Source organism: Aspergillus karnatakaensis (genome assembly GCF_047715665.1).
Source record: "Aspergillus karnatakaensis strain CBS 102800 unplaced genomic scaffold BJY04scaffold_77, whole genome shotgun sequence".
NCBI lineage: Eukaryota > Fungi > Ascomycota > Eurotiomycetes > Eurotiales > Aspergillaceae > Aspergillus > Aspergillus karnatakaensis.
Genome location: NW_027395789.1, coordinates 112,226 through 137,084, shown reverse-complemented (window position 1 = coordinate 137,084; position 24,859 = coordinate 112,226). Strand labels below are relative to the sequence as shown.

General features: G+C 50.6%; 10 protein-coding genes across 10 annotated transcripts; 4 read left to right on the top strand and 6 right to left on the bottom strand.

The window, feature by feature from the left end:
- Positions 1-177: 177 nt before the first annotated feature.
- BJY04DRAFT_223765 (RNA-binding protein) lies at positions 178-1,574 on the bottom strand (the record flags this gene model as incomplete). The annotated part of the gene is made up of 6 exons (XM_073717783.1): positions 178-669; positions 720-1,163; positions 1,210-1,262; positions 1,335-1,356; positions 1,414-1,470; positions 1,530-1,574. The coding sequence occupies 6 exons, from the start codon at positions 1,572-1,574 to the stop codon at positions 178-180; spliced, it is 1,113 nt and encodes a 370-aa protein (XP_073565589.1).
- A 1,565-nt stretch (positions 1,575-3,139) lies between these two features.
- Positions 3,140-3,547, bottom strand: BJY04DRAFT_223764 (uncharacterized protein; the record flags this gene model as incomplete). The annotated part of the gene is made up of 1 exon (XM_073717782.1): positions 3,140-3,547. One exon carries the CDS (start codon positions 3,545-3,547, stop codon positions 3,140-3,142), a length of 408 nt encoding a protein of 135 aa, XP_073565588.1.
- On the bottom strand, positions 3,482-5,595 carry BJY04DRAFT_153708 (putative ATP-dependent protease (CrgA)). Its single transcript, XM_073708914.1, has 2 exons — positions 3,758-5,595; positions 3,482-3,692 (listed from the first exon to the last, which is right to left on the bottom strand). Exons 1-2 carry the CDS (start codon positions 5,359-5,361, stop codon positions 3,653-3,655), a joined length of 1,644 nt encoding a protein of 547 aa, XP_073565587.1. The 5' UTR covers positions 5,362-5,595; the 3' UTR covers positions 3,482-3,652.
- Positions 5,596-5,629: 34 nt separating this feature from the next.
- BJY04DRAFT_153705 (putative cytosolic regulator Pianissimo) lies at positions 5,630-10,392 on the bottom strand. The gene is made up of 4 exons (XM_073708913.1): positions 8,275-10,392; positions 6,379-8,220; positions 6,155-6,321; positions 5,630-6,093 (listed from the first exon to the last, which is right to left on the bottom strand). The coding sequence occupies exons 1-4, from the start codon at positions 10,012-10,014 to the stop codon at positions 5,892-5,894; spliced, it is 3,951 nt and encodes a 1,316-aa protein (XP_073565586.1). The 5' UTR covers positions 10,015-10,392; the 3' UTR covers positions 5,630-5,891.
- A 130-nt stretch (positions 10,393-10,522) lies between these two features.
- BJY04DRAFT_201311 (prephenate dehydrogenase (NADP(+))) lies at positions 10,523-12,807 on the bottom strand. The gene is made up of 5 exons (XM_073713054.1): positions 12,578-12,807; positions 12,147-12,207; positions 11,979-12,090; positions 11,179-11,927; positions 10,523-11,127 (listed from the first exon to the last, which is right to left on the bottom strand). The coding sequence occupies exons 1-5, from the start codon at positions 12,673-12,675 to the stop codon at positions 10,837-10,839; spliced, it is 1,311 nt and encodes a 436-aa protein (XP_073565585.1). The 5' UTR covers positions 12,676-12,807; the 3' UTR covers positions 10,523-10,836.
- Positions 12,808-13,027: 220 nt separating this feature from the next.
- Positions 13,028-13,955, top strand: BJY04DRAFT_201304 (40S ribosomal protein uS11). Its single transcript, XM_073713053.1, has 4 exons — positions 13,028-13,155; positions 13,225-13,297; positions 13,368-13,528; positions 13,588-13,955. Exons 1-4 carry the CDS (start codon positions 13,086-13,088, stop codon positions 13,737-13,739), a joined length of 456 nt encoding a protein of 151 aa, XP_073565584.1. The 5' UTR covers positions 13,028-13,085; the 3' UTR covers positions 13,740-13,955.
- A 427-nt stretch (positions 13,956-14,382) lies between these two features.
- BJY04DRAFT_232260 (AAR2 splicing factor family protein) lies at positions 14,383-16,117 on the top strand. The gene has a single exon (XM_073719714.1). It carries the CDS (start codon positions 14,541-14,543, stop codon positions 15,903-15,905), a length of 1,365 nt encoding a protein of 454 aa, XP_073565583.1. The 5' UTR covers positions 14,383-14,540; the 3' UTR covers positions 15,906-16,117.
- A 1,096-nt stretch (positions 16,118-17,213) lies between these two features.
- BJY04DRAFT_201300 (uncharacterized protein) lies at positions 17,214-17,771 on the top strand. The gene has a single exon (XM_073713052.1). The coding sequence runs from the start codon at positions 17,450-17,452 to the stop codon at positions 17,732-17,734; it is 285 nt and encodes a 94-aa protein (XP_073565582.1). The 5' UTR covers positions 17,214-17,449; the 3' UTR covers positions 17,735-17,771.
- A 238-nt stretch (positions 17,772-18,009) lies between these two features.
- Positions 18,010-20,209, bottom strand: BJY04DRAFT_201298 (branched-chain amino acid aminotransferase, cytosolic). The gene is made up of 3 exons (XM_073713051.1): positions 19,099-20,209; positions 18,435-19,039; positions 18,010-18,381 (listed from the first exon to the last, which is right to left on the bottom strand). Exons 1-3 carry the CDS (start codon positions 19,511-19,513, stop codon positions 18,199-18,201), a joined length of 1,203 nt encoding a protein of 400 aa, XP_073565581.1. The 5' UTR covers positions 19,514-20,209; the 3' UTR covers positions 18,010-18,198.
- Positions 20,210-21,887: 1,678 nt separating this feature from the next.
- On the top strand, positions 21,888-24,773 carry BJY04DRAFT_153637 (putative C6 transcription factor). Its single transcript, XM_073708911.1, has 6 exons — positions 21,888-22,303; positions 22,451-23,038; positions 23,100-23,251; positions 23,320-23,499; positions 23,551-23,904; positions 23,959-24,773. The coding sequence occupies exons 1-6, from the start codon at positions 22,166-22,168 to the stop codon at positions 24,374-24,376; spliced, it is 1,830 nt and encodes a 609-aa protein (XP_073565580.1). The 5' UTR covers positions 21,888-22,165; the 3' UTR covers positions 24,377-24,773.
- Positions 24,774-24,859: the final 86 nt, after the last annotated feature.

Genomic DNA, 24,859 nt, shown 5'->3' with positions numbered 1-24,859 from the left:
AGTCACAGTATCTGATAGCAATCTCCCCTAAATCCTATTAGAAAAGTAGATGTCGAGATTAAAAGGGTAAAAAGAAATGACGGCTGTCGCTGGCGCTGGCGCTGTTAGGAAAGGCGACAGCCGGAAAACAAAAAAGTAGCAAGGCAGCCTGGCTTGTGACATGCGCTGCTATCGAAGTTAAACCAACACACTGTTGTCCGCCCAGCGGACACCACCGTCAATGCTTGTGCCTCGCGTCCCATGCTCATCGGTCTCGTCGTCATCAGAGCCATCCATGGAGAGAAGGTGGAACCGGTTCGGCAATGGAGCGGGTCTTTTGGAAGCTTGCGGTTCCTTTTTCGGACCACTGGACACACTCACCAACGGCTCTGCACAATCGTCTGGGTAGAAATTGATTTTCATGCCCTTGTAGGTAAATCGGGACATCATGCAAGATCGTGCAAAGAGAGCGTTGTGGACGGAGTTTGTCGATATGTAGGCATTGCCATGTTTGAATTTGACCGATATGACGATCAGGTTGTGAATGTGATCCAAGTCCCTCCTAATGAGCCCCTCAGTGATATTCGGGTTAACATGGTGGATGATCAGGTTTCGGGAAGCTCCTGTGTTGATTTTGGACCGAACAAATGGGGGTAGATAGAACTGACGGTCGTTCCAAAGGACTTCCACCTGAGAGATGTCAGTGACAGTTGCATAACAGCTTGAAAAGAGAAGCTTACTCGTTTCTCAGCTATGTAGAAACCATGGGTCTTTGCATGGTCGAGGAAATCCTGAGCCGCACTTTCCTCGACGAATGAAATACTTGCGGTGTGGTCTCGAGTCCAGAGGTAGGTATGAAGTATAGCGCCGCCGCGCACAGCTTCTATTAGATCGCGGTGGGTAGTCTTATCCGGAAGCCCTCGAATTAGCACAGTGCGTAGCTCAGCCTGAGGCGAGGTTGATGTGCTCCTTGAAGAGTCTCCATAGTCATCCCTTTCATCGCTTCGAGAGTCCGTCAACCCACCCTCGTCATCTTCGAGCTCGGCTGAGATGCTGTGGTCGTGTGGATAGGAGTGCTTGACGGGGGGAATTGAGAGCCCATTCATCGGCACCTGTTTCTTGATTGGCTTGTCGCTGTGTTGTTGGGTGTCGGAACTAGGTTGCGGTGCGCCGTAGAGTATCAACTGACAAGCTTAGTGGTTGGACATGTGTACAGACAGTAAGCCCTACATCGAGTGTTTCTGAGGACAAGCCTCCACTCAATAGTGATTCCTTCAGTTTTGCTATGATCTGTCAATAAACAGGCCCGGTGTAGTACGATTCGAAATGCGCAGCGTTTTCGGGGAGCAACGTACTAAAATGGCAAGATATTTCAAGCTGTCGTCCCAATATCAGTTAGCGACAGCATGTATATGCATTGGGAGAGCGACCTACGAGACGCTGGTATTCCGCAGCAGAGATAGTCACGACGTCCGAGACTGACGGCATATTCTGAAGAGACTGTGAGTATAGATTGGAACGCGACGGAAAAAAGTGTGGGCGGTACTAACAGCGGCCGGTCTGTTGAGAAGTGGTATGCGTGAGTTGAGCTTCATACTGAAGAGAGAAATTCAAGCACAAGAGGGGCAAAAGCAGGAGGAGGAGGGGCGGTTGGGACACAGCGCGGTAGAAGTTTATATAGAAAAGCAAGCTCACCTCTGAGATAAAGAGTGTGGAGACGGGTTCTCTGAAGCAACAAATGATGACATTGTGGCTGATGATCTGGAGCTTGGTTAGTGAAAGCACGGGTGATCCACGACGCTACTATGGCTGGGTCAAAGAAAACTTAGATAGAGAAGAAAGAGGGTGAAATGATACAAAGGGGGGAGGGGAGGAATGAGCTATGGGTAGATTGAGATCAACTCACCATCAGCCAGACGCCCACGCAGCTCGAGGCGAGATGAAGAGGAAGTGAAAGCAAGGCGATGGATGAGGGAAGAAAAGAACGAAGGAGGAGGAGAAGGAGATAGGAGGATGTCGTGAGGGTGAGGGAGAAAGATATCAAACACCCCACGTTTGCTGCAACTGCGATCGACAACCTAAAGCAGTTTTGCTTTTTTTTTTTTTCCCCCTTCTTTCCTCTTGCTTGCAAGCTCCGTTCTTGCTGCAACCTTGCGCTTCTCATTAGTTTCTAACACGATCTGCAAGGTTATAAATAAGCAAAGATAACGGTGCAGCATTGCAGATGCAATGGGCCGCAGAAGAAGCAGCCAGCGAAGTCCATCTAGAACATCACCCGACACTATCTTGCGCCAGCCCCCCTCCTGTTCCTTCTCTTACCTAGATCCCTCCGCAAGTGCGGAGAGACCCTCAAGAGTTGTCGCAATCAGTCAAGAATGCATCGCTGTCTCTGATTGATCCACCATGGCCAGCTAAGGCAATGGTGTGACCGGCGTCGCGAATTACTACATAACCGCCGTGGTGGCGTCAGAAAGTTAGAGCGTTGGCTTGTTTGAACTGTCAGGTGCTCGGCCTCTGCAAACCGACATTGAGTTGACGATAAACATGCTCGTGACCTTCGAGTCTTCGTGCTATTAAAGTAAGATGTCGAGTGACCCGTAACTACTAGCGCTGACTGGGGATCGACGAATGGGTATGCGCCCCAGTCTTATCCACATGAGGCTCAAGTTGGAGATCGATTATTGTTTACATACTGCAGGTGCAACCGCCAGTAACACCACGATCTATGAATATTTAAAAGGCTCTCGATGGCTTATCTGCCTAAATTTCTAGCGCAGTTATTAGTCACCTTTACCATGAGAGTGACAAGCCCCAGGCATGGTCGACTAGAGCCTTAGACCGGAATTTCCTGAACGCCGTTAGAGGGAGTCGAGTTGTACTTCAAGTGTCTCGATGCGACTCTCGCCGTGAGCGTGTCAGGTCATTCTTCGCTTGACCTTGTTTTTAACCGCGTCTCATTAAATGAATGCCCCATTCCGGAAGCACTGCTGACGACGATTTGACATTTACAAGTCGAAAGGGAACGGATCTGATAGTTGCGAACACAATTGCAAACACAATTGCAAACAGATCTGATCAAGCAAACTGCACCGCTGAGCCCATAGTAAGTTGATCTGGAGTTTGCTGCATTGCAAAGGCAGCCCCCAACATAAAAATGGTGTCACCCAGTGTTCACGCTGGGTGTATTTGTGTGAGTATTCGTATCGGCATCAGTCATATTCGGAGATTCCTCTTGGGAAGACCTCGAATCTCGTCCCTCAACCTCATCCTGTACCTCTGCCGCCACCTGCGTCGCTACCTCCGGTGGTGGCGGCACAACCGGCTGCCGTAACCCGGGCCGCCCTGGTCGGCCCTGAGCGGCTTGGGTACCCGCAACTCTCGCCTGTTGTTGCCTTGTCCTCAGCGCATGAACAACATTCACAGCCATTTGGGCTGCAAATATAGCCAGGAAGATTCCTAGCACGAATGTCTGCGAGATGGTCGACTCGGAACTGTCGGTTGCCACTAATCCCGGATTGCCAAAATGTGACACTGTCCCGCCAGACCCGAATGACACTGAGACAGACATGGAAAATGGCGTAAAGGACGTGGTAAATCCGGGCGATCCTGAGATGGTGGTTTCGGAGCTAATGAACAGCGGGATAATGGAGAAGATGAGGAGAGGGACGGCTAGTCATAAGACAGCAGATAATGGTGGGCGGGGACGGGAGAACCTAGAAGTCAAGCAATGTGAGTCTTGTGCCTGGCCCGCGCTTGAATAGTGTCTAGATGCACGTACCACTGGCGGGACTCCATTCTCTTCACCCAGCGCGCAGTAATCTTCAGTCTCTGCCTGACTGTCGTCGTTGCTAGCATCGCATACTTCTCCTCGTCCCAGTTGGGGAGGATAGTGGCAAACCACCAAGGGAACAGAGCAGGGTCAGTAGGTAACGCTCCGTAAGCCAGCAGAACCCGAGGGTGCAGCCAAGGCGCCCCCTGTCTGCGCTCTTTCAGCACGAAATCCAACGCCATCTGGAATAATTGCTGCGTTGACATGGAGTCTATCAATCTGTCAGCAGCGCTGCCGATTGACTCTATGACGGCCATGGTCTCTCTGGATTCTTGTGCCTCTTCCTCTGATATAGAGACATCGTCAACGCGCTGTATTTTACCCATGTGATAGCCATCCAGTAGCTCCCAATGAGCCACTTTGAAACGCGACGTCCCTGTGGCAATGATGAGGCTTCGTCCATCCGGAAGCAGCTCGTAGCGGTTGATCGCTAAGATAGTTCCATATTGCATGAAAGGTGCCCTTCCTATGCCTGGCTGTGAGCGGCCTCGTCGGTTTGGCAGTACCATTCCAAACTTTCGGCTCCGACTCTCCATTACCCTTTGAATCATAAGGCGATACCTGGCTTCAAAAATATGCAGTCCAATCGGCATAGTGGGGAATGCAAGCGAGACCACAGCTAGTGGAATCATACCCTCACCATTGATATCGATGTCAGACGGCAAGTCTGCGCGCCGCGAAGCAACCTCCTCAGGTAGGAGGGTTTCAATTATGGCCGACAGCCTTTTGTTGATGCACTCCGAGCGAACTGAAGAAGACATGTTCAACTTTCGTCGACATGTCGGACAAAGATTGCTATGGGGGATAGCCATAGCTATGCAGTTGCGACAGAAGGTATGCCCGCACGGCGTCGTTAGAGGGTCAAGTATTAGTGAATAGCAGACTTGACAATCCAGCTCGTTCCGCACCGCACCTCGCAGCTTCTCAAGCGCGTAGTTATACCCTGCGCTTGACCGCATGAGAGGTTCGTACCGGACATCAGACGCATCATAGCCAAGTTGCCCCCTCTTCACAAGGTCATAGACTCCACCTAGAACATCTGGACTAGTATTGACACTCTGAGTGTTCCCTGCCGTCTTTCCTGAAGCATTTGTCCATGTAACGGTAGTTCCACCATATCCGGCCCCCGCGCCGTCTGAACTGGCCCGCAGAACCTCATCAAAAACCCCCACCAACCTCGTCAGCAGCACATCAGCCCCGCAATCCCCAAGGCAGTGATCCGCTCCGCATTCCCTTCCCCCCCAATAACATGTAAATCCTTGTTTTCGGTCCTCGCTCGCAGGATAAGAGACACCTGTCCGTGGCCGGATCGTTGGTAAACATTCTCGACAAAGGCTATCTCCGCACGGGAGGCGCAGCGGTGTCTGGAGGGGAAGCGAGCAGCGAATACATTGGATCAAGCGGATAATTGTATGCGGCGGAATAGTATCGTCGATGTTGAAATGCGTCGAAGAGGTCGGAGAGCCTGAATCGGGTGATGAGGAGGTCGCGCATCGAGAGGATAGGGGAGGAGAGTCTCCGTCCAGCGGAGAGTGCGGAGTCACATCTTCCATTGAGATGGTGCGCGGTTGTATTTATGTGCAAGATATCGGAAGTATGTAATCAGAGATAAGTAAATTTACAGAATAGAATGTTAAGTCCGTCTAGGAGAGGCACACAAGGCAAGCAGCGGTCTCTTCATGGTGAGATGAGGTGATCCCGCATCAAGAGTGGCCTCCAGTTAGCCTCGGAGTCGGAGGTGCCCATATTTCATAAATACCTCTTGGCTTCTAGGTGCCGCTTTATGAAGGTATTATGTAAGCTCAATGCATGGCACTGGATCCTGTTGATGATTGCTGTTGTTTGACAATCGTTAATGTATCATAGGTATGTACGGTGCATCTGCCACTGAAGAATAGGGATAGGCCCGGAAGTAGACAAAAATCGATCCAAAAGAACTCCCTGAACACATACCCGCCACAAATCTGAGAATACCAACTACACCACTGCTCCGTGTGAAGACCGACAGATACATCGCAAATAGCCAAGCCGTTCAGTTAAGAAATAAGTCTAGGCAAAGTCATAGGGTGTGGCACGTAGTAGCCTAGCTCGAGCCTTCTGAAGAGGTCGCTTCTGAATCGGAATCAGATCCCTCTCCTATTACTACTCGCCGCATTACACTCTTGTCAAAGAGGTCGAGTGCAAAGCGCCGAGCAGGTAGCCGAAAGTGGTGACTCTCCAGGATGCTCAATGTTTTGCGGAAAAGGTGAGGTTGGTGGAATCGGTCGGGTTGCTTGGCTTTGATGCTACAGGTGTGTCAGTGTTGGGTCTGGCTGGAGTTTATTCTGATCTGATGATTCTGCTCACCTATGAAGGTCTGCTGCTGCTCTCTTGGACAGGACAGTGTTTCCCATATCGGCAACCAGCTTCAGTATCTTCTCATTGGTAGCATCTGGATCCGTGGTCGCCGCTTTTAATTTCTCGTGAGATGTGCGTTTGGCTTCTGTAGACCGGAAATATGAGGGGAAATCGACCTGCAGGTTTATCATAGTCAGCTCTACCCATTGACGGGCGAATACCGCATAACATACCAAGAAGAGCTTGTTAAAGTCCGTCGGAAGACATAGCCCCAGCGACTGTCCTTTCTGATCGATAGCGGAATCCCAACCAATCTGCCGGAGGACTCTAAGACCATGTCGGCTGCGGGAAATCAAGCCAAGTACAAAGAAAGCAGTCCCCCTCATCGTCAAGACCTCGGCGCGCTCGGCGATATTGACAATGCTTTGCACAAGCTCCATGCTTAGAAATGCCGCACCGAGCTGCATAGAGCCAACGTTGCCCACAGCCCACAGACAACCTTTGACTTTGAGAAGCGTTTCATGATCCTCTTCGCTCAGATCGAAATCGCAAATTGTCTCAGAGAATTCATAGAAGTGGCCCGACTGCTCCAGAAGTTTGCAACCTTCGGCGGTCCTAGCCAGTTCTCTATAGAAATGAGGTGGCACTACGCCAATATCTTGAAGATCCACCAGATCTTCAGGCACCAAGCTATTCCTGCGGGGCTGATCGACGTATGCACGAGATAGAGCAGCCTCGACGAGGCTGACGTATGCATCGTTTCTTCCCAAGAACCAGTCATCCATTTCTTGCGTAATGTAGTCGAGCCCGTCAAGGTAATGGTAGCCTACAGAAGTAGACAGAAAACGGAGGAGCAGTGGCGCGCCAATCTCACCTAGATGGTCTAGGGATGGTCGACATTTGACTACAAATTCAAGGTAGTCACGTTGATTGCAAGCTTCCTCGAGGATCTTCACGGCCACTTGGCAGACGGCAACATCCGGGTCATAAAGTTGAGTTACAAGAAGCTTAATGACCCAGTCCGCGTTGTCGATCGCCAGAGGCGAGGGAAGTGAGACGTTCCCTATAGTATATTTCCGGAGGAGTCTCGTCCCAAAAATGCGAATGTCCTTGGAGCCGGTGGTAAGAGCTTTCGATAGTATTACCCGAAGGTGACTCCCTTGAGAATAGTCCATGTGCCCTAGAAGTGTCTGAATCAGGTCATCACGATCTCGAAGTTCAATGATATGATAGAACATGTTGAGCATGTGCCATCTCTCCATCATCGCGAGCCCATTCGCATCAGCGCTTAACGTCCCTAACATCGCAAAGTAACCGCCACTCAAAGTGTTCGACATTTGCTCTCGCGAGAATAATGGTGAGGATGAGGTCAGACCACTCATGTGATCTACCTGAGCAAGGCATTCGGCAACCTGTCGAAGGAACTTATTCTCTGCTAGATATTTCGTACCCTCCGTAGTTTGCACAAGAGTACGCATCAATGCGCAGCCCGTACGAACATACCGCTGATGCGGTTTCGTGTTTGGGATCATCGAGTATCGATATTTGAAAGGTCGGTAAAATCCCATAAGACGTTTCATGAATTTCGATCCCTTGATCGCCTCATCTAGCCTCTTCGGGTTCGTAAGGGGCCCTTCCACGATGCGGTGAATCAAGTCCCACTTCCACTTGAGATAATTTACGGTATTCAAAACATGTGTCTCCAAAATTGCGGTGCGGAATTGTGTTTCATCCATCGCGGGACTCAATTTGTCTTTGCTCTGATCCCCGGATAGAAGAGATGCGGATATATCGACGTCCACACTATATCTTCCGGCTCCGTTGGCTAGGCCGCCTAGAGACCGAGCCAACGTTCGATTGATGCTCTCTATTTGGTATATGGTGGATGTCGACACGTCATGGTTTTCAACATCAAATGTGATGGCAGGTGGGAGTAAATGCGGGAGGACTTGGAGCTTTGCGCTCACGCTTGAAGGTAGTGAATGGTGGGCTAGCTTCAGGACTTCTGTCAGAAGTAAGGTCGCCTTTCGTCTGAGTGATTGATCCTCTTCTTCTTCAATGAGATCGCAAAGTGCCTATGCAATGTCAATTAGAGGAAAGGCCATGCTGCAGAAGGGGGTAGGTAGTACCTTAGATAACCCAGCGTCAACCAGAGCGGCAAGGATAAGTGTGGAAAAGTGAGCGGTTAAATCATATTGATTTTCGCTGCTATCGTAAAAGGCACGAATTTGCTTTGTGTCAGACTCTGACCTTAAATTTGCAACCCTGCCATAGGTGGTAAGTCTTCGCCCAGCAAGAAAAGATGACGACCATGAGGGTGGCTTGATCCTCAAAGCATCGAATAAGAGCTCCATGATTAGATCCCTGGCCTGAGGATCTGGGTAGTGCAATGACTCCAACAACGATTTCAGAGCTTTTGCTCGGTCTCTTCCTAAAATCATTAATCCGGGCCATGTCTTTAGCATCGCGGAGATTGCTTTTGCGGATGTTTTCAGCCGTCCATTGCGAACTGTGTCTGATAAGGAATCGGTGAAGGGGGCAAGGACAGCTTCAAGTTCACATCCGCCCCGAAGGTGAGTTCTGCTGTGAGGAGTATCAAGCACATGCAGAAAGCAGGTTATTAAGCTCTCTGATGCACCGAATGTCCCTTCTGATAGAGCGTCATGTAAAGGGGAGAAACCCCCAGCATAGGCTACTAGTTGGGGGTCTTTGACCAAAATCTCGGCGAGGGTCATGAGTGAGATATTTCGAAGACGGTCCTCGTGATGCTCGGCCACAGAGACGATTGTCCGTACAACAGCACGCGAAATCTCTTTCACGCCATCTTTGACGTCGAGAAAGGCGCGCACGAACTTGAGAGCCTGCTCTCGTTCAATATTCGCCTTGCTTTCCTTGACCAACGACAAGATAACAAGCTCATCTGTGTGTAAAGATCGGATGATTTGAAGGGATTTCCGATCCGCGATAGCGTAGCGTGTTAATCGGTACCCGGCGGCCACCACTTCCTTGCTATCACTCAGAAGCATGACTTGGACACGCAAGCCGAAAACAGACCAAGCGAGGTCATACTTCAAGGTAGGATGCCTTCTAAAGAGCTCTACTAGGCTGTTCGCGCGCTCGACGTAGTAATCAGGCGACATTCCTTCAATTTCCAAGGCCTGGAGAGTCTCAGCAAGGACATAGGTCGGTGACTCCATTTCCGCCTCCGCATCTTCGAGCTGCTCGCCATCGGATAAGTTTGCACGGGATGGCGATCGCATTGAGCTGCCTTGAAATAGACTCGATAGACGACTTCGTGGGGGAGTCGAGGGCGCCTGCGCACGTAACAACTCCTCCTCAAGTTCATGATGTAGCTCAGCCAGCTTGCGGTTCGACGAACTCAGCTCTGATTCCACCCTGAGCCTCTGATCCTTTGTTTGTTTTGGGTTCTTCGTGAGAAGCACTTCGAGCATATTCTCCGTCCCTGTCTTTATCTTAACCTCCTTGGCAATCTTATCTCTTAGCACGGCCTGGCGCTCCTCCGTCGTCGGTAGGTCTTCATAATCAATACTGCTAGGTCTTCGGGTATACTGGACGTCGGGTCGAATATCAGCTCGCGGAGTAGTGCTTCGAGACGTCTTCATGCTCTTCAGCTCCGAGCTGAAGCTACCAGGGCCTCCTAGAGAAGGAGCTAAGGACCCTCCCCGCGGGCCGATGCTTGCACTCCCTCCAGACTCAGAGCGACCATTTCTCCCTGTTCTCGTGGCCGCAGGCCCAGGCCAGCTGCCGTCTCCGAAGGCATCATCTTGACTAGACAGAGACCGCCCATCGCCCGCAGCACGATTCTGGATCGACGTCGCAGAGAAGTTTGAGTTGTGTCCGGACGCCATCAGTCTCCATCTAGCCGCAAGCGAGGCGTCCCTATCACCTGTCGCGAATGAGAACGGAGATGGAGAACAGCATTGAGTTCACAAAGGTAGGTAAGGTAGAGAGCGTAACGAGCGGGCAGCACGGGATATCGTGAGTTCGAATTGAGACTGCCGCGTTTCTTGCAGAGGGAGGGGGTAGTGAGCGTCGCGATCGTGGAGGTCGTCGATCCGCGGCCAAAGCGAGGGAGGGGAATCGGAAGTATTGAGGAGCAGGTCACAGGCCTCATGTGACACAAGGGCGGATTAATGAGAGAAGGTTCACGATGCGATTAGACTGAACTTTAAACAATCCATGCTTCTGCTTTACAGGATAAGAACAATCACTCGCTGCATCCTGATGCCGTTCGTTTCAGGCTCAATAATAGGTACGCTCCATAGTTAGCTTGGCCGGCTTACTAACCGAGCTGCCATCGCCTGAGGCTCCGTCAGCCAAATGACAGACTTATCAGCAGTACTTTTCAGTACAAATGAAAGCTCTATGATGGGTGGTCGGTGTTTGACTCGAGATCAATTTTCACAGGAATTATGGCAGCATAGGTGGAAGTGGTGAAACAATGGACGCCTTCCACCAAGCATCATCCTAGACAGTCTACTTCTATTTACAAAGCCCTATTTTTCGTGCATTGTTCGATCTGCCAGCCTAAAGTGGTGGTTACAGACGCTTCTTAATCGAAGAGTCTGTTGAATATCTTTTTTGAGTCCTATTGCGATGTCGTACCTGTCTATCTCAATAGCAAGTAAATCATCGCTCTCTGGCTCATATCATACTTATGCTCGTTATCATTATGGCTTCTCATGACTTGTCTTCTCGAGGATGGTCTTCATCATTTCGTTTCCGAGACTAACAGCATCCGCAAATTGAGGCGCGAAGTACCGCTGGATTCTCTCGAAACGGTCACGGTACGATTCAAAATCTCCAAAGGAGACACAGTCAGACCATGCCCGAGCCGCAAAGGTAAACTCAAGATCATCAGAACGGAACGTATTGTCATCGATGGCTGTGTCTAGCGCCTCATCAAGAAGGTCCGGATTCCGGAACAGGTACTCTGTAACCCCAAGCCACAGACGGAAGAGCTATTCAGGTAAGCCAGACTGCTCTAAGCATAGGAAAGAAAGAGCACTCACAGGTGTGGAGCAGATCATATGGTCATAGGGCACGATACCAAGTTTCGACCAACAGTCGACGATTGCAAGCAGACTTAGATGGTTGTTCGGGGGCGACGTCTCGCGAGTTCCCTTGGACAGGGAGAACTTATCAAGAACTTCGTCTTTTAGCAACAAATCCTGCTTCTGTGTGCCTTCTCTGAAGACCGCCGCACCCGCAGCTTTCACCCGGCGCTTCAGTTCATCGCGTTTACCCTCGATCATGAGTTTGTAAAGTTCTGTCACGGACTCTGCATACTGCCGAATTTGCTTCTTTGCGGCAGGGTTGAGGATCGCAAGGCCAGCATAAACGTGCCACTTATTCGAGTAGATGCGCAGCGTGATGTTGATCTTGACATTCTCGATTCCACCGACCCAGCGGGAAATCTCCCAAGGAAATTGTTGGTTTGCGTGCCATGCTGTTCCCATGCTCAAGAAAGCGGCATGGGTAACTGCCTGGGTATCTGCTGTGATACGGTCGTGCATCTCTCCGCTGAGATAAACATATTTGGACTGGAATGAAGAAAGGACCTCCTCGACGAAGCGAAGACTTGAGTCTTTTGCGCGGTGTTGGATTAGGACCAGTGGCTGCCCTTTCGGGTTCACTTGAGGACCATGGAGAGAGTGGCATGATATGATCTCAACATCTTGAGGAAGGTGTTTATCGAAAGCGGCCAGTTCGGGAGCTTTGCAGGAAGTCTGACCACCGACAATGGCACCGACCTTGGTTGCTGTTCACTGGTTAGAAATTTCTTCGCTTTGCTGGTCATGGACAGACATACATGGACCATACTCTGCGACGACCCTGTCAATGACACCGGCCTCTACACTGTACAAAATGAAATCGCTAATCCTTGAGACAAGGTGACCATTCGGGTATATTGTTACGCCACTCTATACATACAATGAGTGAAGGGACAGACAGCGCGGGCTGTGAGTCGAAGACGTACTTGAGAGTCAAATTCTTCTTTCAATTTATTATAACTATCGGGTTTGTCACAAGCATTAATCCTTTAAGAAAGTTAGTACGGCGAAATGAGAAATACTAATGCGCAATATGCGGTGGTCCTATTCATGTCAAGTTAGCAACAGACCCAGCAAACAGCTTGAGATAATTGTAGCGAGACAATGAGAAAAGTTCAGATAAAAAAAGTAAGGTAGCGAGGTTTTTACATCACCGACAGATGTCATTATCGCTGCCTTGCCAGAATGGCGCTGACAGCTTACTGACATCCGTACTCGAGCCAAATGCACTCGGGTCATCATGAAAGGAGGCGCAGAACGGAAAAAAGAGCGAGAAGAGTCTTACCAATTGAATTAAAACAGCTGCAAATCGCAGAATCGTAGAACTAAATCGCGAAAGTCGAGGGAGCAGCATTACCTCCATCCTGCATCGCTCAGCCGCTGGGCGTACATCTTGCCCATATCTCCCATGCCAATGATGCCAATGGAGGCGGACGCCCTCGTGAAACCACCCATCCTTGCGGGGTATTTCGCCGGTTGAAGGGCCTTCTCAAAGGTAATCAATGTGGTTCTGTATACACTTTCAATTCAATGAGTGCTTCTTCGCATCAGCTCTGGAGTCGTAAAACCTTGTTGACTGAAGCCAACTAAGAACTGGGAGCCTGACAGCAGAGGGAAATTTTTTATAGCTTGAGAAAACTTCCCTTTCACCGCCTGCCGGCCCGATACCTGCGCCGGTGTACCTACTACTTGCTTGCTGCCTCAGGCGCCAGTGTCTCGCTTGATCCAGCTCTTGGCCAATTAGAAAGCGAGTAACTCCGGTAGGGCACACGGAAACTCCACTACAGATTTTCTTGCATCTTGAGACCGGCATCTCGACTTCTTGTTTCTCCTCATATTCCATCCCACATCAGCAAGTCGACAAAATGGCTCCCAAGACCAAGGCCCCTGCCGCTACCAAGGAGAACGTCACTCTCGGCCCTCTGGCCGGAGATGGTATGCGCACCTTATTTGCAACTTGAGCGTCAATTGCAGCGACAAAAGACTAATCGAGATATTTTGCAGGCAAGCTCGTTTTCGGTGTTGCCCGTATCTTCGCCTCTTTCAACGATACCTTCGTTCACGTTACCGATCTTTCGTACGTCTACCACCAGCCACGCTTTCGAGCTATCGAGATTTTGTGGGAAACAAGACTAACAACTCTCCAGCGGTCGCGAAACCATCTGCCGTGTCACCGGTGGTATGAAGGTCAAGGCTGACCGTGACGAGTCCTCCCCCTACGCTGCCATGTTGGCTGCTCAGGACGTCGCTACCCGCTGCAAGGAGCTCGGCATCAACGCTCTCCACATCAAGATCCGTGCTACCGGTGGTACGTACCCAGTATCATATCGCATATCAAAATGACAGACACTGACACAATTGCAACAGGTAACGGTACCAAGACCCCCGGCCCCGGTGCTCAGTCCGCTCTCCGTGCCCTTGCCCGTTCCGGTATGCGCATCGGCCGCATTGAGGACGTGACCCCCACTCCTTCCGACTCTACTCGTCGCAAGGGTGGTCGCCGCGGTCGTCGTCTGTAGGTATGTGCGAGTCTATGGTGGGCATTTGTGTGTCGCTTCTCTTGGTCGGTGGAGTTCATATTTCGCATGGTCAGCCTTGGGATACATATTTGCTAGCTTAGCTCGGCTTCTTACATGCTGAATGTGGATGGAATAAACGCGAAGAACGGCAGTTATCGCCTGGTCTTCAATATTCTCATGTCCAATATGATATAAAAGAAGTTCAGTTTACTGGAATATCTTCCTGGTCTATATGTTTGCTGTAGAAATAGTTGTAGCTCTTTTCCCCTCAGAAGCTTTAACGAGAGTCTATTACTCAAGCTTATAGGCGGAGTCCTCTCCCTACGTGCAGAGTACGAATCGTTCGCGGCCCAGTATTATAGATCGTGACCAAAGAGGCTCATGTTCTGTCGTCTGGGCCGTCAAAAGTGACAAGCTCTGGCGCACTCGACACACAAACCTTCGCCATCGAATAATTTTAGTTGAAGATTTATACGCACTCTGAGTCATGGGGTTGTAAATATTGATAGATGAATATCTTTTTCTTTACACGCCGTTGGCAGTACGCAAATCTGGTTGACGTCAGACTCGGCCCCTTTCCGCATCCATCGTCCAAAATATATCTTTGAGACATTTGTCTTAGGAATTTGACTATCACTCCTCAACCTCTTCCCGCACATCTCTCAAGGGCTTAGAGCACAAACAAGCACCGAGTCAGATTACCGCAGAAGATACGGACATAAGCTCGAAAGACAAACACCAACCAGAAATGTCCATCGCATGAAATCCCATCACAACATTTAACTCGACAAGGCCGATACGATGTCAAACCCCAGCCCAACACCAACCCTTCTCCTCCCTCACTTGCCGCCCAAAACACTCATCGGTATCGACCTAATCACATTCACATCAACGCCCAACTTCCATGGAATCCGCGACATTCCTCCGGGCTGGCACTTCCTGTACACCGGCACAACAGAGGGATTATCTCTCCGATGCGGTGGGTGGTTTCATGTTGACGACCATAAACGGAGTATAGGTGGTGAACCGGAAATACGTGTCTGGAGATGGAATGACAATACGGAAAGTTTGGAGCCGCTGGACGCGGATCGGAGGCAGGAGGGGATGAGATATAAAGCCAATCTTGGGGCGCTGTGGAGGGGAGGTGGCCTTTTTGGGTATCGGAGTCGGATTACGAGGGCGTTGCAGGTTGCGAAAGGGGGTGGTATTGAGGGTCATGGTGACGAAATTGATGAGGAAGAGGAAGAGGGCAGGAGGAATTGGAGGGAGTTGACGGATCGGTTGACTTCGAGGTTGTTGTGCAGGATTATGGGTGAGCCGGAGGGCTTTGATGTGGATTGGGAGGGGAGGGAGCGGTGGGTGGTTACGTCGGGGAGTACGGCGAGGCGGGATGATGATGATATACCTGGACTTGAGGGGAATGGTCACGGTGCATCGTCGTTCTCATATACCGGATCTGGCGAGGTTGTGGCTGCGAATGGAGATGCCATTGGGGATAAAGAAAAAGAGTTCTCGTTCCTCCCTGTTGATCTGAAAATGACATGGAGAGAGGGCGCGATAGGGCGTGAGAGAACGGAGGCAGCGAGGGATAAGTCCTGGGCGCTGGGGGAGATCATTCAGCGGGTTTCTGCTGGTGGCGACCCTGAAGGAGAGGCTCAAGTTATTGGGGAACTGCAGTTCACGTTTCTCATGGGCCTGACCATAATGAACTACTCATGTCTTCAGCAATGGAAGCGGCTGCTGCGGCTCATATTGACCTGCCGACGAGCAATTGTGGACCGGGCATCTTTCATGGCCGACGTTCTGCAGCTCCTCCTACTTCAACTTCAGCGCTGCGACGACGTCGAAGGTGGCCTCTTCGATCAGATGGGCGCAGAGGAAGGTCGAGAAGGCAGTGACTTCCTACGCAAGCTCCTCAAAAGCTTCAGAACAGCGCTATATGAGGTCCTCGAGGACTTTGACGGTCCATCGCCCGTGAAGACTGCGTTTGAGCGGCTCGAAAGCTGGGTGCAGAGTGAGTATGACTGGGAGTTGAATCGCGATGCCGTACTCCGAAAGGGCATGGTTCAGCTGGAAGACGGCGAGGAAGTAGAGCTCGAGATGCTCCAGGATGAAGAAGATGACTATGCACCTGTTGTTGTTGACTTACCGGACTCCAACCCTTAGTTACCATCTGCGCTAGCAGCTTAAGCACTCTTCATACGCATGCCTATGGCCGTCAAACTCATGCTCTCGACCACTACCGACTCTTGCTGCCTACGAACATACCATCCAACTAGTTCTGACAGGCTTCTGGGTGGGAGTTAGATGGTTTGTGCAGGGATATGTTTAAGCTGGATATAAACAAAGCCGGGCCTACCACGACGTATGAGAGTCTGGAAGGTCTAACCATGCTCGGCACAGAAAAGCATCCGAAAAGATACAACTGAGAGCTGGGAGAGATGGGGCTAAACTAGGCTTAATCGGCACAAAACAACCATGAATCGTTCGTGCAAGTCTGTCATGTTTCGAGACTGTTATATACAGTTGGTCTGGCAGAGAGACTATCCGAGTTCTGGAAGCATATGGACCTCATTCTTTCTTCTTCCCTCTATTGCACCCCTGTCCCACAATAGCAATGGAGCTTCTGAAAGATCTTTATAGTCCCAAACTCATGTCGGCAAAGAAGCCCCCTAGCACTGCTTAGTCTACTGCTCCTCAGAACCAGCACCACCCTCTCCCTCGTCCTCGTCTTCGTACTCCCCAAACCCCTCCCCAACAGCAATCCAGATCTCCGGGTTTTCGAGAGGGGACGAATCATCATCCTCAAGCGACCTCTTTCGATTCAAAATGCACCGAGTCTAAACGAATTGACTTTATTCGCCACGCCTATGGTGTAGAAGTTGAGGTAGTAGTTCAAGCAGCACGGGCCATACTTATGTTTGCTGATGAAGGATCCTTCAAAGTTCTTGGCTTCGTAAAGGTAGCTGCAGCAGCGCGTGCTATGGTCGGCATTATCAGAATAATACTGCATCGAAGAGACCCTGTTGTGCAGATGGCCAACATGGCGGAATTCACCCCAGCCGGGGTTGCCGGGGCCTTTCTTTAGGTAGAGCTCGCCTCTGCTGCCTTCTATGGACTAGAAGTCCACGCGCCAGGCATTGGCGGCGGGTAAGGGTCGAGAGATGGGCGAGGTCGAACTTCATCGTAAAGGAAACCGTTAGTTAATCTACTCATACCACAAAGTTAGCACATACAGGATATGTAAAGGGCCCGTTGTGGAATCTGCGTTCTCGTTACCTTTTGGGGGTTGGATTCTCGTTGCTAGCTTGCTGATTTGAGAAATATCTACTTGTCGTCGACTGTCTCGTCCCATTTCTCACTATATAACAATTTGCACTTCAATCTTTCTACCTGAATTATATCTCCCAGCAGGCACCTGACCGTGCCCGGTAGCCACGGTACCAGTCATCCAAGAGCAACGAGGCTCATAGAGCCCGCAAAGAAGAATAAATGGAGCATTGCCCAGAAACCGAAATTCTCGTTACGCAACGCCATGCCAGAATGGCAGACGGAGTGGACTCTATGAAGATGCTATACCTCGTAATACCGGGACTCTTCGCCTCCTGGTTTCCTCGTTGAGTCAGCAGGCTGTTCTACAAAAAACGGGGTGCACGGGGGATGAAGTGTATTGCTAGGAATCATGGACTGTAGATGCTCTCAGATGTCCCATGGACTTGATTGTTTGGATATTACGATGTCCGTTTGAAGACTACGTACTCCAAAATACTCTGTGTATATTAACCCCAAGTGATGGTCTAACAGCCCACCTGGATGGCCGTGATCTCTGCGTCTCTTACCTCGCAATGATACCTGCATCGCTTGGAGGTCTGATGCTGATTATCGCGTTGCTAATCATCGCATATATAAATGTTGAATCATGCAGGCGTAGGCCCCGCCAGGGGCCAGGACCGTCCTCTGATCGATACCTATGCATGCTGAGTGAGACATTATAGATACTTTGACATCCGCATGCTTCTTAATAACTTCGTCGGTCCAGCTGAGGCGCAACGCGTCTGTCAGTCCCACATAGAGGAGACAACTAATCATGAGATGACCCGGACGCTTTTTATGGCTAGCTACATAGACCCCTGAAATTTACGACTACCTCCAGGGCTAATAGGGTTACATTACCTAACCTCGGCAAACGACCCTGACCAATACACGGAAATGAAATCCGACCTATAGGGTTATGGTTCAAACCAACGCGTTGAGCAGTCAGGGACATCCATGGATGAATCCCTCGAACTCCCAATCCATGTGTTTGATTTAAACAGTAATACGAACATAGAGCTATTTCAATGAGAAACGTAACCTCGAATATTTGTATTAGGGTATATGCTGTTTGATGTGCAGCTCTAAGAATAGTCTATATACGCAAGGTAACTGACCCCGTCTATCGTCGTTTATATGCAGTAGTTTATTTTTCACTCTCGCCCTCAATGAGGTAAGCCCACTTGTCGCTCTCAGCGCCCTCTTTGCCGTACATGATGGCCTCAAGCCATGACTTGATCGTGGCGGCGTATTCGGCCTTCTCGCCAGCCTTGAGGAGGTGAATATCGACGTCGCCGTCGCGGATGAGCTTGACAGGGGTGATGAAGAACTAAAAGATGCTGTTAGCTTGGTAGCACTGAGAAAGGAGAAGATGAAACGTACAGCAGTGCCGCAGACGAAAGATTCCACAATCCTGCCCTCCTTCCAGGCCTTCTCAACATCAGTGATGGTGAAAGTCTTCTCGACCACCTCCACAGGCTTCAGGTCGCCTACGGACTGGGTCAGGCGCGAACGCGCCAACTCCAACACACTGCGTCTGGTCACACCAGGAAGAATGAGCTGGTTCTCCAAAGGCGCGGTCACAAGCTCGCGCTTCCCAGTTTCTGCGTTCTCCCAGACAATGAAGAAGTTGCTAGCACCCGCCTCGGTGACCTGGCGGTCATCGCCGAACAGCCAGAGGACCTGATCGAAGCCCTGAGCTTGCGCCTTGCCGTGAGCCGCGAGAGAAGGGCCGTAGTTGGCGCCGAGCTTGGCGTAGCCGAAACCACCAGGCCACGCGCGAATAGTGTCTGGTTGTGAGGCGAGGAGTTTTAGGCCAGATGCCTCGCCGGGGGTCGACTTGAGTCTTGTGGAAGGGTCAGGCCAGGGAACAGCGATGATGAAGAGGAGTGCTTCTTTGGGTGCTTGGACGCCGAGCTGAGTTCCGGAGCCAATGAGGGTCGGGCGAAGGTAGAGGAAGCGGCCGGGTTGAGACTTGGGGAGCCAGCCTACAGAAAGTTTAGATTAGCCGTGATGCTGAAGAATAAAGAGGGGACAGGAGGCGTACGTAGACCGTCGACCTGCATCAGCTTGGCGATAAGAAGCTTAAGCTCCTCAAACCGAAAGCTTGGTAGAGAGGCCCTGATGGCGCTGTTGGACAGCCGTTCACCGTTGAGGTCTGGTCGGAAGAGGCGCAGTTTCCCATCATAACCGCGGTAGACCTTCATGCCCTCGAAGCACTCGGTGGCATAATGTAGGCATGATGCTGTAGGAGGAATGCTGAGGTTCTGGAATGGTTTCACCTCAGGGGTTTCCCAGCCCTGTTCCGCAGTCCATCGTACAGTAACCATATGGTCTGTGCAGTGCGAGTGACTGAGCTCCTCGGGGGAGCCGGGGAGGGGTACGTCGCGCGGGGCGGTGGTTCGAGTGACATTGATCACTGAGGCGTCGAGTTCGGCTGGCATAGCTCCAATGGATCCCATTTTGTCTTTTTTAGATCAAGAAACTGCTCTGAAGAGGAGTTAAGACGATAGATATGAAAATAAAGTTGGATGGTTAGTTGTAGTCCGCAGGGCGCGATGAGTCACGATAAGATATCAGAGGAGTCTCAACCCTCTACCGGCGTCAATTGGAACTTGAGCGAGAGTCTACCAGTAAAGAGAGGAAGGACAAGGTCAGAGGGTGATTTTGAGAAATATTCTGATAGAAACTGGTTTGCTATTGAGAGTTGAAGGACTGCATGGTGTCCTGCGACGATTTTTTACTGCCATTTCATCCCCACCGCTTGCCTTTTGCCCCTCGTTTGGCCGAGGATAACCGACAGTCAGGAACAAAAGCACCCGCGATTAGATAAGTACCATGGTGAGAAGAACTGCGAACAAGATAAAGTAAACATGATACTGCCAGCTCTTTATGCAGTCAGCATACGGAGGAGTGCCACCTTGAAGGATGCAGCGAGGCCTGAAAATACAGGCTACGATCGGCTGCAAGCACGGCCTTGGGCCGAGACTTTGTGATCTCGGGGTTTGCACGGCGCAAACATGTAATGTGAATAATTTGATTTCGGAAGATCGTCGCACCGGCAGGACAGCAAAACCCTCGGCTGACGAGAGGAATGCAGTGTGGTCGGTAAAGAGTACCGAGCTTCTCGAAACGTAGGACGACCCGCGGTCGGTAGGGGAGTAGGGAAAGTAGCTACCAATTAGTGATAGGCAAGGAAGTGACTTCCAGCCTATAATAAGCGCCCATTTGATATGAGCTAGTGGTCTGATACATCTCTATCTACTCCAGTGTATTCCTCTGTGGGGTGAAGGACCACATTTCAAATGTCAAGCCAGTTATAGTGCGTAGTCTGCGCGCGAGGGAGGGGCCGAGACAGCTCCCGTGTTTGTGCTTTGCAAATTTCAGGGCTGTTGGACGGTTGAACCTGGACTTTGGGTACGCTCGTAAGTGACATCCATCCAATAACAGGCTTATATAGTTTTTGTTTGCTCTGCCTCGACGAGCGTTCCTCGAATTGACTCGCTCGGGAGTTGTGTCCGTCAGCGGGCGCTATGGAGTATCTCATATCTCTTGATTCTTGAGCAATGAGCATACTCCTCCTTCTGAATATAGACCAGAGCACAGACTAACCATGGTTAGCAGGTGGTTTGGCTAATAAGCAGCGGATGAGGCGGGAGGTGGACTGCTGGCGACAAACTCCTCTTGATAGGCCTGAGTGGTCGGATGGCATTTCCGCCGATGGTCTTTTGATACCTTTCCACCGGGAACCAAAACACATTAAATTATAACGTGTCCGGGGTCCAACTTTCCTCTCCTCTTTTTTTTGTAGTTTGAGCTCTTCTCTCATACGCTCTCTGTAACCAATTCTGATTCCTATTGTATCCGTTATCCGTCGATCGCTCGTGGGTTGGCTTGTCTGTTGGACTTTTGGATCGTTTGCCACGGCCTCTTGTCCTCAACCTTTCCTGTTTTTCGTGCTCAAGATTCCTTGTTTTTCTATGACAGTTGAAGAAGGCGCAGATCGGATGACGGAAGGGGAGAGCGTTGCAAACCGGTGACTAGGCACTCCGCGTAGCAGGAATGGTGATCCCCTTTCGTGCCGAGGAGGAGGAGGAGGAGGAGGAGGAGGAGGACGCTGCCAGCCAACAGCAATGAGGGCAGACAGTGTCAGCAACTGGCTAGAATCAGGACCTCCCTCCAGATGACGTTTCCGACTGAACCACGGAGCTCCCGTCTCTTCTCTTAATCAATGTGGCCATCGGTTTCTCTGCGAGGATGCTGCATCTAGCAATAATAATAAGGGTGTGCAGGTGTCCGTCCGATCAAGGACCGCTCTCACCACCAGCACCACCAACCAACACACCAACCTTCTCATCCTTCCGATCCACTCGCTGTCGTCCTCGATCTGCTCCACACCCTGGTAGTAACATCCATCCATATGCTTGTGTGCTTCTGACCAGTGACCCCCCATGCTTCTTGCTTGCTTGCTTGCCTGCCTGTATCAATTATCCATGTTTTCTGGGGCTGTCACTTTCGATTGATGGATTCCCACTCTTGCTGGGCTTCTGCCGCTAGATGGAGATGACCCTGATTTTGCCCCTTGGAGGTTTTTTTTTCCATGAGCATTGGTCGCCTCTAACAGTCATCATTCCTCTCCAGACCTGACTGTTCTCTCTCTCAGTCGCTAACGACTTTGTATCGACGGCGACACTCTCCATACTCGGGGATACCCTTTCGTAATACCGCCGCCTCGTTCCTTCTCCCCAACCCGACCCTGCTCAGATTCGTGCACATTGTGCAGTCGCCCCTCCCTTCACAGAAAAGAGCTTACCCGGTTGAGCTTCCGTCCTCCAGCTTCCTGACAGACCGACCACGACGGTGACAAATCTCCACAAAAGCAAACCCAGTTGATCGACCGCACATGAGCTCACTCAACGCGACATCCTCGGAGTAAAGTGACTGTGGCGAGGGGCTCAATGCCTTCACAACACTTCGCCTTCCGAGAAGACTGACACTACGCCCTCGTATATTCTGGCCTACGGTGTACCAGAATTTGGTCGCGTACAGAGGGCATTTTTTGTCAATCCGAGTTCTCTTTTCGTGTCGCCTTGCCCTTCCATCGCCTGCTCGAGATGGAATCTAGCAGCAGTAGTGGTGGGCAGCTGCTCCCACTCCTCCCAAGGAGTGGACCACCACGCGAGGTTCGGCCTCTGGTCAAGAACAAAAAGAGTTCCACTGCGTGTCTGCCTTGTAAGCGGGCCAAGAGAAAGGTAAGTACTCAAGAGTAAGACCATTTCCATATTCCTGTTCCTTGAATGAGGGATTGAGCAAACTGGAACCGTGCTCTCATCATCGCCTTGCCGCCTATGCTCCAGTTGCTCTGTCCGCATGCTAACGGTCTTGGTGTTCAAACATAGTGTACTGGAAAACCATCTCCCTGTGCTGCGTGTTCGGCTACCGGAGCTGAGTGCGTCTTTAACGAGCTCCTCGATTTGAGGCGAAAGGCCGCTGCCCACCAAGCGCAAACCGACCTGTTACGCTATCAGAAACTGCTCTGGGACCTCATAGGCTACCTGCGCGCGTCGAACGATGAAAGGGTTAATCGTCTCCTGGACGTCATACGGGCCGGTGGTGAGCCTGATGAGATGGAGAAGAACATCACCACGATTCTCAGGGAAGGTCGAGTTGAGGACTCACCTCTTGGGGACGTTCTGGTAGATGGAAGCGACATCAGCTCCGAAGACAGTCGTTTTGAAGGTGCATCAAGGATAACAGTGGAGAATCTATCCGATAATCCCCTGTTTCGAGTGCCGTGTAAGCCATGGACTGTTGTGACAGATGACGATCAATTTGTCTCGAGCTTGATATCTTCCTACTTCACATGGGATCACCCCTTATTGCAAGTGGTCGACCAAGAAAGCTTTCTGCGCGATATGGGCATGGGCGATCTAGGTTCGGATTTCTGCAGCCCACTCCTGGTAAACAGCGTCCTCGCAGTGGCGTGTGTAAGTTGACCCCGCCTCTTGTTTTTCTTTTATTGAGATCAAATCGTCCTGACTTGACAAGACATATCTACCGTATCCTGAGGTATTTGCCGTTCCAGGCGACACTGCTTCCCAAGGACAGCACTTCTTCAATGCAGCTGAAACACTCTGGAGAGCCGAGGAGGGTCAGCCTTCATTGACCAACATTCAAGCCTTGACATTGATGAGCCATAAGTAAGTGATCCTGAGGAATGCCATACCAGATCTGTTTACGCTCCAAACTTGTAGCTGACCAACTGAAGTCTGAAGCTTCAAGGCAAGGATAACGCCAGCTGGCTATACCTCCGACTAGCTGTACAGCTCGGACAGGACATTGGCATGTTCAAATCGCCAACATTGAGCCACAGTGCATGGGATCAAATGTCTGATCCTGTCAGGTGTGCTAGTGCACGGACTGCGTGGAGTATCTTCATCATGAATTCGTATGAATGCTGAGTCTTCGTGGGCAAACATTGTCGTTAATCTTTCTGCAGGCAGCTGTCAATGGAGTCTCGCAAAACCGCAAACCTTGAAGTTCCTAGACTGTCACTCGACATGATCAATAAGCTTGAAAGAGACACCAATTGGATTCCAGTCCAGATTCGCACGAATGAGTTCACCTACCTCAAAAAACCGGCGCTGCTGCGAAATGTAATGGCGGGCCTGGTCGAGTTGACTGAGATTATAGTGGACATGCAGAGCCTGTTCCTCGTCAAAGCTATTGACTGTGATCTGAGCGTCCATGAGCTCTGTAGAGAAGCTAGTTCTCTACATGATCGCCTTCTAGCATTTCTTGGGGACATGGCAATCATTGAAAACCCGCCCGTCCCTCAAGTCCTCTTTCTGCAGTATGTACCCGAATATTCTGTTTTGTCATAGCGAGGTCTAACCTATTGCTGCAGCATTAAATGCCACCAGGTTATCGATGCGCTTTTCGGTTTCCTCCTTGAGCACCGAGAATTCGAGTCCTCCTCAGATCCTTCGATCGTCGAAGAAGCCAAATTGAGCCGCCTTCGTGCCGCCTTGCAAATTGCTCACTATCTCCAGTTATACCACGAACACTATGGCCCCTTGCAAACACCGAGTCTAATGTTTGGCCCGGCAAAAAGCAGTGCCCTAACGTTACTCCCCTTTCTGACCGACGAGTCCATCCTTGACGCATATGATGCCTTCTCCAACCTATGCCGCATCCTTGAATCGTTTAGCAGCAGATTTCCAGCAGCCAAGATCGTTGTGTGCGACATAATTGCTCAATTCCGTGATTCGAATATCGCTCTACCATTTGACGTTACTGTCACCGCAGACTCGGACTATTCATAGTCCTGCGAATGGACGAATTGCACGTGGAGCATGGAAACAACGGCGCGCAGCAACGCATAGTGTCGAATTCGAACCGAATACATATCCGCGGACTCAAGGATTTTCGGGCAGAGATGTGTCGAAATCTGTTCAACGACCGTCAACAGCTTCGGAGAAGCAGAAACAACATTGATAGCGAACGGGGATGGGCAGTCTTAGATTGAAGAACGGGGCGATAAAAATATCGAATAAGCTGCCAAACCGACAATGAGTTGCTTACTTGTTGAGCCTGATCAGCGCTCGAGCGATGACGATGTGTCAACTATCGTCAACAACTGTCGGTCTTGGAATTAGAGATCTTCGTTGATATCGAGGTTGCGAGAAGATGTCCCCTGCCGGCGGCGGCTCAGTCCTGCGATATCTTTACCACTGCGTTTCCAGAACACTCAGGAAATCGGGTTTTCGTTGTGCCTACCGCGTAGCACATGCTTGAGTTTGGAAGAA